This window comes from Tachysurus vachellii, chromosome 23 (assembly GCF_030014155.1).
Source record: "Tachysurus vachellii isolate PV-2020 chromosome 23, HZAU_Pvac_v1, whole genome shotgun sequence".
NCBI classification, from domain to species: Eukaryota; Metazoa; Chordata; class Actinopteri; order Siluriformes; family Bagridae; genus Tachysurus; species Tachysurus vachellii.
In genome coordinates, this window is record NC_083482.1 from 16,292,905 (window position 1) to 16,306,641 (window position 13,737).

A 13,737-nucleotide genomic window follows, 5' to 3' on the forward strand; every position below is an offset into this window, starting at 1 on the left:
AAGGTTTAGTCGACTAAAAGTCTCATCATTTTAGTCTAGTTTTAGTCAAAAGAAAACTCAAGGTATCTTAGTCAAGTTTTAGTCGACTAAAAGTCTTTTAATTTTAGTCTAGTTTTAGTCAAAAAATTGTAGCTTGACCACATCTGGAATCTATTGTAAGGATAAATACAACGAGGCCTCATTAAATGCAATAATATCAGGAACACAAGTGTTATAGTGGAAATAAATAACTTTTATATATATACACATTATACATATAAATTACCAACTTAATGTAAGTTATACATGATATTGCACACACCATTATTGATGATATTTGGAGCAATATTACATGTAATTGTTAAACTTCATTCCCTTACATATACATTTGCTTTTAAGCCTAATTATTCATTTTGATTATGATGTGATTGTGACGGGGGGGTGTGAAGAGGTTTCAGGTTGGGGGTAAAGAGTTTTTTCTGTCACCACTTTTGAATAAGAAACAATATCGAGGCTATAAAACTGGTCAAAACTCCGCGAATCACAAAAGTATCAGTGAGACGTTGAGAACACACGTTTAAACAGTGCAGACACTCGAACTTGACCGCACATCACATTTTTTACTTTATTGATACTGCTTTTAATCGTAATGCAAAGACCGGTCATCGGGACATAAGCTGTCATGTACAATAAAAGAGCTGCGCAGCAACAGGAAATATAATTTAACACAAAAAGACTGACTAGACCAGGGGTGGAGTTTTCATTTATTTATTTATTTGTTTGTTTGTTTGTTTGTTTGTTTGTTTGTTTGTTTGAGCAGCGTGTGGACGAATTCTTTCTACACACACACTATTTTATTTCTTGATAACAGACCGCTGCGAACTATAACACACCGTTGCCATGAAAAACAGAGCGTTGCCATGGACACACAGGATTCTAACCGTAGAGACGGAGCGCACTATTTTCTTTAGCGGAAACAATACAATTGTTTTTAAATCAATAAACTACTTTTTAAATCATCATTTTGAGTCAAATTATCGATTTATTTGGTAGGTAACAATATAATAAGCGCGATCCGCTTCACGGACCTGTAACTTGAGCAACAGCGAAGCCGCGAACTCGTTGTGAATATTTTAAAGGCGTAACAGCTGATGAAAAAGCAGAGACAATTGCAGACGAAAATGAAGAGAGATTTTATCTTAGTTTTTATTTTATACAAAACATTTTCGTCTCGTCTTTTTTCGTCAACAATAATGCATGTTAATTTAGTCTTAGTCAGCGTTTTTGGACAGTGGTGCGGTCTCGTCATCGTCTCGTCTTAGTCATGAAAAAAAGGTTGTTGACGAACATATTTCGCCTCGTCTCGTCTGATGAAATTAACACTACGTCAATCAACCTTTCCTGTGGAATGCTGAGATTTTCATTGATTTCTCGCGCTTCTCCTTTGCGTGTTGTGTTGTGTTGTGTTGTGTTGTGTTGTGTTGTGTTGTGTTGTGTTGTGTTGTGTTGTGTTGTGTTGTGTTGTGTTGTGTTGTGTTGTGTTGTGTTGTGTTGTGTTGTGTTGTGTTGTAGTCTATGGCTGTGGTGGCGTAGCGCGTGATCTTCCTTTACTGAAGGCATCGCGTGTTCGCAGTATTTTGTACGGTGACCCGGGGCTGCGATGTGTTCTCAATTATTGGCTCCGCCACTCTTTTATACTACGTCATTTAATCAAAATAATCGTGGTTGACAAATGAAACTTTTGAGGGAAATTACAATATGGAGAAGTTACATACAGCACAATTTTTAAGACCCAAACATCAAAATTCAAGACTTTTTAAAGACTTTTTAAGGTATTATTTCCAAATTAATAAATTCAATGCTTTTAAGACTTTTTAAGACCCCGCGGGAACCCTGTGTCATTCTTTTCATGTCAGTCTTGAGCATCCGAAAAAAATCAGACTGAATAGGAAAAGGACTGTTTATATCACTTCTCTCTCTCTCTGCCTCTCTCTCTCTCTCTCTCTCTCTCGCTCCGCGAGACTAACACAGGAAGCGGATGAGTGTGTGTAGATGGGTGGCTGAATGGAGGGTGTTAAAGAGATGAACCCAGAAAAACCTGCGAGCTGAAAGAGGCAGAGCTGTCAGAGGATGAATACAGCTTTGTGCCCTGCCTCTCTCTCTCTCTCTCTCTCTCTCTCTCTCCCCTCACACACACAGAACACACACACACATAGCAATTGGTGTTGGATTGAATGCTACAGGCCTCATACACTTGTGAATGCTAAACAGTGAAGCAGGTGCAGCAGAGAGAGAGAGAGAGAGAGAGAGAGAGAGAGAGAGAGAGAGAGAGAGAGAGAGAGAGAGAGAGAGAGAGAGAGAGAAACAGAGAGACAGAGAGAGAGACAGAGAGAGAGACAGAGAGAGAGAGAGAGAGCGAGAGAGAGCGAGAGAGAGCGAGAGAGAGAGAGAGAGAGAGAGCGAGAGAGAGAGAGACAGAGAGAGAGAGAGACAGAGAGAGAGAGAGTGTGAGAGAAACAGAGTGAGGCAGAGAGGCAGTGAGTGACTGAGACAGAGAGAGAGAGACAGAGAGAGACAGAGAGAGAGAGAGAGAGAGAGAGAGACAGAGAGAAAGAGACAGAGTGAGACAGAGACAGAGAGAGACAGAGTGAGACAGAGACAGAGAGAGAGAGAGAGAGAGAGAGAGAGAGACAGAGTGAGACAGAGAGAGAGAAATAGAGAGACAGAGAGAGAGAGAGAGAGAGAGAGAGAGAGAGAGAGCGAGAGAGAGAGAGAGAGAGAGAGAGAGAGAGACAGCGTGAGACAGAGAGGCAGTGAGACAGAGAGACAGAGAGAGAGAGAGAGAGAGAGAGAGAGACTAATGCTTGCTAACATGGCCGTCTCTGAGTGAGTAATCACAGCCGTTGAGTCACAGCCGGTGACACACACACACACACACACACTGTTTGTGAGGTAACTGCACCTTCATTTCCTGAAGGAAACACACAGTGACTCTAAATGAAAAAGTGAAGGTTGGAATAGTTAAATGGAAAAAGGGAAATTAAAAAAAGGAAGGAAAGAAAAAAGTTCTTGTATCTTCCTGCATTCTCAGATTTTCGGTGTTTCATTAGCCGTAAGCTCCGAGTTCACCCTGCGCTCATGTGGCTCCGCCCCCTTTTACAATCAGCACAGAGAAACTATGTTCCATCCTGACTCTTATAGGACACTGTGATGGAGTGGGGTGTATAGTGCAAATCTGTCTGCTCTTCCTTCTGCTGACTCATATCTCTCTCTCTCTCTGTGTGTGTCTCTATCTGTCTCACTCACTCACTCACACTGCCTCTCTGTCTCACTCACTCACACTGCCTCTCTGTCTCACTCACTCACACTAACTCTCTGTCTCACTCACTCACACTAACTCTCTGTCTCACTCACTCACTCACTCACTCACTCACTCACACTGCCTCTCTGTCTCACTCACTCACTCACTCACTCACTCACACTGCCTCTCTATCTCACTCACTCACACTAACTCTCTGTCTCACTCACTCACTCACACTGCCTCTCTGTCTCACTCACTTACTCACACTGTCTCACTCACTCACTCACACTGCCTCTCTGTCTCACTCACTCACTCACTCACACTGCCTCTCTATCTCACTCACTCACACTAACTCTCTGTCTCACTCACTCACACTGACTCTCTGTCTCTCTCTCTGTCTCACTCACTCACACTAACTCTCTGTCTCACTCACTCACTCACACTGCCTGTCTCACTCACTCACACTGACTCTCTGTCTCTCTCTCTCTCTCACTCACTCACTCACTCACTCACTCACTCTGTCTCTCTGTCTCTCTGTCTCTCTGTCACACTCACACACACACACACACACATTAGTGCTAACCGAGTGAATCAGTAGAGGTGTAGATGATGGACAGATACCAGGTGAACCCGAGATCGTTTCTCTCTGATTAAACCTATCAGTTTGCTCTCTCATTCTCTCCTCCTCAGCTTTTCTCTTCAGGTCTTTTTCACTCTCCGTTTCTCGAACATCTCTGAAAGAACCTGTATGTTGGGATGCACGCTGCTGTGTTAACCTGGAATGTTCATACTGGTGTTATAAGGTCATCACAGCTGTAAGCGATGACTGAGTGTGTGTTTAGTCATCAGGACCGGACCGTATTGTCTTTGTCCTCTAAATACATGATTGAAAGAGCAGAATTATAAGTGGAGGTGATGAGAATCTGATCTGTGGTAAGAATTTTCAGTAAACAAGATGTTTCATGGAGCCTGTCAACAACCACACAGGATCTGGTGAGGAAGAAAACACTGAGCGTCATGTTCTTACAGGAGAACCCTCAGTGATGGGGAGGTGTGATGAGAACACCTCTACACCCCTACACCCCTTTTACCGTCGATCTTCATCTAACTTTTTATCCATTTGTGGTTACATGTAATGTCCATAATGCAGCTATAAACACTATAAAAAGAAAACAGCAGACAGCTCCTTTATTGGCAAAAGTTCTTCTTTTCTCCTTTTTCTGCGTCTCTGATCTCTCTTTCTTCATCATCCATCTCTCTTTTATGATTTTTAATTCATTCACTGAAGCAATAAGTGTATTATAGCTGTTATGCTACGCTAGCTGGCTATTAGCGAGCAGGTCTGGGATTGCAGCATGTCGTTTATAGGTGTTTTGTAAATTGCAATAATAATAATAATAATAATAATAATAATAATAATAATAATAATAATAATAATAATAATAATAATAATGAGTTACAAATTATTTAGGATTTATAAATTGTGTGCTGGATTATTTGCCTGGTTTATCGCCCAGCTCTCCTCACCAGTCTCTCATTCTCTCTTGCTCTCTCTCTCTCTTTCGCTCTCCCTCTCTCACACACTCTTTCTCTTGCTCCCTCTTTCTCACTCTCTCTCTCACACACACACATACTCTCTCTCTCTTGCTCCCTCTTTCTCTCTCTCGCTCCCTCACTCGCTCACTCTCTCTTGCTCCCTCTTTCTCTCTCTCGCTCCCTCACTCTCTCGCTCTCTCTTGCTCTCTCTCTTGCTCTCTCTCTTGCTCCCTCTTTCTCTCTCTCCTTCCTGAAGATGTCAGAAAAGACCTATAGCTTTACCCGTCACTGAAGATTCCTTCCTTAAATTTTACATGAATGTCTTCTTACTAAAAAATTCAGCAGATCAACAACGACAGGTTCTTCATTATTTAATAACAGTCCTGTTTTTTATTATTATTATTATTATTATTATTATTATTGTCATGCTGAGCATCCATGTGAATAACCTGTTACTATAGAAACGAAACAATAACACTTTCCGTCTTTAAGGTACTGCTGCGTCGGTCAGTTTCGTGCTCGGATCTTCATCAGTGAACATCAGATGACTTCGGCAGGAGTGAATTAGTGTTAAGTCTGTAATGATCTCAGTAATGACTCTGACCTGTTAGTTCCTCAGGAGCTCTTAGTTCCACAATTCCACTGGATTATAAACATGTTTTAGAAATGACATTATTTACATTGAACATTATTTACATTGACATTATTTCCTGCCCAGTGTCACCCAGGTGAGGATGAGGTTCACCGAGAGTCTGGTTCCTCTCAAGGTTTCTTCCTCATATCATCTCAGAGAGTTTTCCCTCATCACTGTGAGATTAGAATCGCTCATTAGGGAGAAATGTTCGAGATAAAAACTTAATTTTAAACTTGAACATTCTGTAAAGCTGCATTAAGACAACGTGAATTGTTAAAAGCACCGAATTTTAACAAGTGCACTAAAACGAACCTGTGATTTCTCATCACAACATTTCTGAAGCTTCTACACTGGATCTGAAACGTTCGGTCTCCGTTGAGCAGAGAAGCCGCTGATATTCTCTACCTTGACTCCCGGATTATCTCCAGAAAGAAAAAGTAATTTTTATTCCCATCTCATCTCTGAAACACTGCAAAGCTCACACCGCGTCTGTGCGGCTCTCTCCTCCCTCCGTGCTGATTGGATGCCGAATGTTTCGAGGCGCTTGGATGACTATAATTCCCTCTACGCTGGTATTAGTTCTAAATCTCTCAACTTCAGTCCTTGCCATATCTTCCCCAGACTTCTGGGTCCTTCTTATATCTCATCTGATCTCCTTCTTTCCTTCCAACCCACCCGCATGTGCTGTATAGGACAGAGAGGCTCCAACACTCCGTATTTGAGGTTCCTGTCTATGGAGGCAGCAGTTCTGATATAAAAGTGGATTGTTTCGGCTTCTTGAAGTTGATTGGCTGAACAGAATCCTCCGTATATATCTGTTAATATTCGCATCACTATGACGTCAGATTTCGATCCGACTGTTATCGTCTTCTCCATGGAACTCTCTGATCTGTACAGTACCTTATGGACTACACATATGGACAAAAGTTTGTGCACCCCTGACCATCACACCCATATTATTCTCCTCTCTATGCTGTTACATTGAGCTTCACTCTTCTCTTCTCTTCTCTTCTCTTCTCTTCTCTTCTCTTCTCTTCTCTTCTCTTCTCTTCTCTTCTCTGAAGGCTTTCCACTAGATGTTGGATCGTGTCTGTGTGGATTTGTGTTCGTTCATCTATAAGAGCATCAGTGAGATCAGACTCTGATGTTGGGATGTTGAGGAGACTCCAGTTCCAGTTCATCCCAAAGGTGTTGAGTGGTGTTGAGTCAGAGTCAGGGCTCAGTGCAGGACACTCGAATTCTTCACTCTAACAGCATACTGAAGGCATATTGATGCTCACCGAGAAACAGTTTTCTGAAAGGATCAAGGTTGATTTTCTACTAACCTTTAATCAGTTTGAAATGTACTTAATTAAAGCTGTAAAATAAAAATTATATATATATATTAAACCACGGCTAGGAGAATGTAATTGTTAAATACACACCCACACACAAGCACAACACACACTTATACACACACCTAATCAGTGAGAGTGGGAGCCGGAAGCTAATCAGTGTCATCCAGGATAATCAGACACTTCATAATTAACAAACTACGGAGAAAGAAAAAAAAATGGCTCCTAATTATGAAGTGTTTATTAGAGGCGGCAAAAATTAAGAGGCAGAGTCAAAATCGAGAACACAGATCCAGACATACGCAGTAACATTACACAAACTCTACAAAACACACACTCGCAAAGCTCGTACAGCATGTGAGCTGCAGCACGCAAGACAGAGAGAGAGAGAGAGAGAGAGAGAGAGAGAGAGAGAGAGAGAGAGAGAGAGAGAGAGAAAGAGAAAGAGAAAGAAAAAGAGAGTGTGAGTGTGTGAGAGAGAGACAGGGGGGGGAGAGAGTGAGAGAAAAAGAGAGAGAGAGAGAGAGAGAGAGTGAGTGTGTGTTTGTGTGAGAGAGAGAGTGTGTGTGTGTGAGAGAGACAGAGAGTGTGTGTGTGTGAGAGAGAGAGGAGAGAGACAGACACAGAGAGAGAGAGAGTGTGTGTGTGTGTGTGTGTGTGTGTGTGTGTGTGTGTGTGTGTGTGAGAGAGAGAGAGAGAGAAAAAGAGAGAGAGAGATAATGGAAGGAGATACTCTGTGTTTTTATTTTATTTGGTGCTGGTTCAAAGTTGGTTCCACTGGTGAACCTTCTAAGAACCGGTTTGCCTTTCCATCAGTTAGAGAGCATCACAGAGCCGAGTCTGACGTCACCGTACACGTGTCACGTTACACAGCAACGTTAGCGCAGCAGCGACAAACACAAACATCAACAATGGCGGATGTTGCTTTACTGTTAATGCTCATGGCTTTGTGAACCTACATTAACACCCAAACGTGACGAATCCAACGTGTACGTGCAGCTCCATGTAATCTGTATAAACGGAGGTTGTTATCGAGAAAGTACATAACGTTATTTTATCATTAACACAGGAAAAAGTTAGCCTTAGCATGTAGCTACTTACTATCATGTGTGCTGATAATGTATCATATTGCAGTAAAGTAAAAGTGTATTAAACATTAGTATACTTAAGGTACATTATCAAATGTGCTAACAGTAGCCCCGCCCCCAGGCACTAACAGTAGCCCCGCCCACAGCCCCGCCCACAGCCCCTGACACAAGAGGTTCTTAAGTCTAGACCAGCAACGTTTTGGTGCTACATAAGAACCACTTTTCCTGGTTCAGAGCCGGTGCTTTGGCTGTCGAAAAAGAAAGAACTGGTTCTAAATTAGGCTCCGAACCTGCACTCAAACTGCCCCGGTAGAAAAGGGGCATTAGGGTAAAAACTGATTTCATTTGTGTTGCTGTTAAACAGAGTAAGTTGTTGTCATGGATAGTAAACTGTATAGTCGTTGCTTTTTAAACACTTCGTTAAGCACTTTTGGAACAGTGATTTTTTTTGGTTACTTGGTAAAGAGAGAAAAAAAACAGACAGACGAGAAGAAAGAGATGGAGCGACAGAGTGTGGCTGGTGGAAAACGACTGGTTATCGCAGCAGATTCTACAACTTTAAAGGTGGGGTCTCTGTTGTTTGAAAGCCAATGTTGACATATAAAATCACCAAAACAAACACGCCCCTAACCCAAATGGGTCCAACCCCTGTATCGATAGCTCCGCCCACACATACATATGTAACCCAGGCAACTAATAGAAAGAAATGTGTCTTTATCATAGCTGAAGGGAAGAACAATACGATTGTAGATAAACAAACAAGCAAAAATGACACACAAACATAATCATGTAAAGGACAAAGACATATATTAGTTCTGTGTAACAAAACAAAACCAACGTTACTCACCTATCGAGAAGGAAAAAAGCGCCTCGGCGTCTTAAGTAAAGTTGGTCACATATTCACAGATTGGAGTTTCCCGAGTCAATAACTCCTGAGCTAAACGCTGTTACTACACAAAACACGGTTGTAGCTGCGTCTCTACATTACTACGATAGAAAAGAGGTGTTATTTGTGTAGTAACAGTGTTTAGCTCAGGAGTTATTGACTCAGGAAACTCCAATCTGTGAATATGTGACCAACTTCCTGCTCCTTCAGTTCTCTCCAGCGCTGGAAAGCTGATCCTATATTAACACGTCCTACTTCTTACCTTATCGTAAGCCTTTCTTCTCTTTCTTTCTTTGTTTTTATCCTCCATGTCAATGTTAAAACCGCTTTCTGCTAATGTCACACATGCGCACTGAACACTCTCTCCGCCCATATCGACAAGACACGCCCCTTTCTGCTCATTGGCTACACGTTAGTTTTGTTTTTGTTTTGTCGTCCCGACTCGGTTTTCTGAAGCATTTCTCAAACAACGGAGACCCCACCTTTAAGTCTGTAAGCCGTTCTCTGTCGTTCATTAATAAATTAAACTATGCTCATATCGTCGTGGTGTAAACGGTGTGGTGTTGGTTTTTCCTCCGTCCACATATCCGATGTCAAAAGTTCTACTCGTAGTGTAGTGTAGTTGTAGTGACTGCAGTGATAAGCCCAGCTAGCACCTGAGCCCGTTACGCCGTAACGTTGATTATAAATAAAACGACACGTGTTCAACAATTATCTGCGTGTTATTTTTAGTCAGAAATGTACTAAACACATGCGTGTGGGCGGTGAAGCTGTGAAGTCCTGAGGCGTGTGAGGTGGTTTCTTGGGGTCGAGCCTGCTTTCTGCTCCGATCGTGTCACTTCGCCACGACGCCTGCGGTTATTCCTTCGATTTGTTTTTTCTTTTACCAACAAAACGCTATCGAGCTTGAAAAAGCTCCAACATCAGCAGCATAAAATAATACAGGACCAGAAGAAAAATTTTGGGGCTGAAACGCACCGAACGATCACGATACTCCGTGTCTGCGACAGTACCGTCGCCATTAAAACTGCTGTAATGAACGATTATTAAGAGGTTTGTCTTGAGCTGTCGCCGATCGACCGCTTTCGTTTCCGTTAAGCGAGTGTGTATCGATGTCTCGGTGTCTCACACTGACATTTACACAATGATGTATAATTAGATTGTTTTGATTATACCTGTTTTTAGTGATTTCTCTGTTCCAGTGCGTACGAGCGGTAGGATCTAGGAGTTGGCTAATTAATATCGAGACTGATATTTATTTAATTAAGACGTAATTACGCATCTAATGATACGTAAATCGAAATTACAGATTATTAATTAAAGAGTTATGATGAACGCCGATGGTTACGTAACAAGATTCATCAACAGTGCCCTTATTGATGGAGCCTGTGCATGAGGAACATCAGCTGCTGCTCTGGAGATTCACACGGAACGGCGAGTTTACCGATAAAAAGAAATAAAAAATAGAAATAAATCTGTAGTAGTTAGTGAGTCGATATAATTAAAGGGGGGGGACTTTAAATATTTATCCATGTGCATTGAACCAAGGGTAAGAATTACACAAGAAATGATCACTTGTACCCTGCGTCGGTGCTAACGGTGTGCAGAAACGGCGTCAGACTAAAGTGGGTTTCGAATGTCACGCTGCATATTTTCAACATTTCACTTACACAGCTAGAAAATAAAGCGCTGAGAGCGAGAGAGACAAAAACTGGCTGAGAAAGACAGACGGAGAAAGAGAGTGAACTCATTAATGGCCTTCCTGCTGGTAATGGGATGTGTTGGATGGAGAGAGAAGCAAGCAGAATATAAATGCTCTCAGAGTGCACTTCCTCCAACTCCGTGCTTGCTCTAGCTCTCGGCCTGCATCGTCTTTTCCCCCCGAACCGAGCCCTGGCGCTTCATTAAGCCAAGAAATTAAAATCTGTGTCCCTGGTGGGCCGAAATAGAGGGGCCCGCTCGGATCTGATGAAAGAAGGAAGCAGAGGGAAAACACGGCGGTAAAGAGAAATCTAATGGAGCGTCGGTTTACGAGCGGTTTGTGGACACCTGAACCGAAGCTAGACTTATAGACCTGTTGGTATTAAAATCCGATGATAGAAAGGAATCGTGGACTGATAAAGCAGTTATAATGTCTCTGTTCCTAATAACCACCATACATGCTGGACGCTAGGGGGCGCTAATCGCTCCGACGGAGTCAGGAATCCAAAACAACATGGTTGAGTAATGTTACTACCCTGAAGTGGGTATGTTCCTAAATGTTCCTTAGAACACATTTCACGTTCCTTTATAGTTGCATTTCATTTTCAATGTGTTTACGTGACGCGTTTATACACTTCACCTGCCGAAGATGGCTTATATACAACACACACACACACACACACACATTACACAGATTAAGACATCCCTGGGCATCCCACAAATGAAAATGGCAACTAATTACAGCACGACGCGTCCGGCTAACGGCTGCAACCAAGCAGTACGACGTGTTTACTTGTGTTGCTTTTGTCGCTTTCTACCCATCTTCCTCTCCTCCCTCCTTCTTTTTTGTGCCGTTTCTACGATATGCTCAAATAATTCTTCAAGAGGAAATTGTCGTTATGGCTACGACCTCAAACCTCTCTGTAGCTCGCGTCCGACGTATAAATCGTGTATAACGGAGTCCTACGGAGGTAAAGAATAAAGAGAGATGCAACGAACAAGCAATGAATAGAAGAACAAAAGAAGAGAACAGAAACAGATGAGCTCTTATTCTTCTTCTCCGTCTCCTCAAGCGAAGACCGTCACCCATGACGAGCCAACAACCCTCTCACCCCTCTTTTTTCTCTCTCTGTCCATCTTTCTTTATCCCTTTCTCTTTATGACAGGTGTACAAATGTGGACACGAGCCATGGGACTCGGTGTGTGTGTGTGTGTATGATGTGTATGTGTGGTGATGACAGAGGCCATGTTTTATGTGTGTGTGTGTGTGTCAGAGAGAGAGAGCGCGAGAGCAAAGATAAACCCGTGCCCCTCATTATGAACGTGACATTCGGAGAGTAAGCCGTCTATCAAAAGGACAGAGTGTATAATAATCATGACAGATGATGAGCTGTGGATGAGATTACGTTCACACACTGTGTGTAGTGAACATATGCTGGTGACGTTCCTCTGCAGAGGAGCTGCTTCGAAGCTCATTGGCCAGCATTCGAACCAATCAGAACTTCAGCAGGCACCGTCTTCAGAAAACTCTCCCTTTTTGCACCCTGAATAAATCCCGTCGTTCGTTCGCTCGTTTACGGACTTGAACGAATCGTCAGCAGCTCTAAACATATACAGAACTCTCTTAAGTGCTGGTTAGGTCTTATCGGCTTCCACGCTAGCCATGTGTTATCTATATGAGCTTTGATGTCATGCTGTGTTCGTTAATCGGAGTGTGAGTGTTTTACTCCTAGAAAAAAAAAAAAAGGTTCTTCGGGGTTTTAGGGGATAATTAAATCATCCTTTAAAACGCTTTCTTCTTGGAAGTCCTAACTTGTTTTTACAGAAATCTGGATGTCGATTTATATATTCCTAACGAGCGACCCAGAGACAACGGCGGCGAGAAAAAAGTACCTCAGTCTAAACGAGGAAGAAACCTCGAGAGAAACCCGTCTCAAAAAGACGTAACGGACGTTTAAAAAAAGGATAGAAACGTCACGATTAATACGAGTCGAGTCGTGTGAGCTCAGTCGTGCTCTGAAGGCCTGAAATATTTCATTAGTGTGAATTTAAAGTGTGAGTTAAAGGTGCGGTGCACGATGTTTGAAAGCCAATGTTGACGTTTGAAATCACCAAAACAAACACGCCCCTAACCCAAATGGGTGTCACCCCTGTTTTGATAGCTCCGCCCACACATACATATGAAACCCAGGCGACTATTACGGCGGACCCTGCTGGGGCGGCTGGCCGAGGGGATATTTTTATCAGTAAATGAACACAATGAGTAATACTACGGTAATACACATGTGTTTTTGTAGTACTGTGTGTTTTAGCGTGAAAGGTTTAGCTCCGTTTCACGCCGAAGATGTTCAGTTCTCTACAGCGATGGAAAGCTGATCCTATACTGTATTAACACGTGTCCTACTTCTTGCCTTATTGTCTCTCTCCGCCGTATATTGACAAGACACGCCCCTTTCTGCTCATTGGCTACACGTTTGTTTTGTTTGTCGGCTGACTCAGTTTTCTGAAGCATTTTTCAAACAACGTGGACCGCACCTTTAATGTTATTATTTGCCGCATGAAGGTTGATGATGGACTGATGATGCAGGGTGATGTACAGTACCTCAGGTTGGCCAGGCTTTGCCAGGTAAATAGCGCTCTTCGTACATGCTTCGTCCATGCAGACAGGCAGGAGGTGATCCTGAGAGCCGTCTCCATCTGAAACCACAGCAGACACACAGACAAATGAAATAAACCCAGAAGAGAAACATATTCTGTCGTTCCTTTTTGACACCCTGTCCTCCTTCACTTTGATCCGTCTTTAATAATCCTGCCTGAGCTCTAAGAGTTAACACGTCACACCGCACTGCCAGGTTATTAACATGTGTTCAACCGGCCAATCGGATCCAAGTGGCGGCTCTGGGGTTTTAGACACACAATAATGGAGTGTTAATGGGAGAAAAAAAAGGAGTGGGAGGACAAGTGTTCTGCAATTCAACACTGCAGTCAGCTTTTATCTTTCCATCTTCTCTCTGTCTCGCTTTGTCTCTCTCTCTCTCAGCCCTGATCAGAACACAGATTGTGGTTTACTGAGAGGACGGGAAGAAAGATGGAACGTGGGAAGAAAACAAAGAGAGAGAGAGAGAGAGAGAGAGAGAGAGAGAGAGAGAGAGAGATACAGAGAGTGTGTGAGAGAGAGAGAGAGAGAGAGAGAGAGAGAGAGAGAGAGAGAGAGAGACAGAGACAAAGACAGAGAGAGAGAAAGAGAGAGTGAGAGGGTGTGTGTGTGTGAGAGAGAG

At 42.7% G+C, this 13,737-nt stretch overlaps 1 protein-coding gene across 1 annotated transcript in view; it reads right to left on the reverse strand.

The window, feature by feature from the left end:
* itfg1 (integrin alpha FG-GAP repeat containing 1) overlaps positions 1-13,737 on the reverse strand; it is a 148,296-nt gene that overhangs the window by 76,743 nt on the left and 57,816 nt on the right. Inside the window, exon 9 of the mRNA XM_060859511.1 lies at positions 13,062-13,156. Coding sequence (XP_060715494.1) covers positions 13,062-13,156 — 95 coding nt within the window. The remainder of the gene's footprint in view (positions 1-13,061; positions 13,157-13,737) is intronic.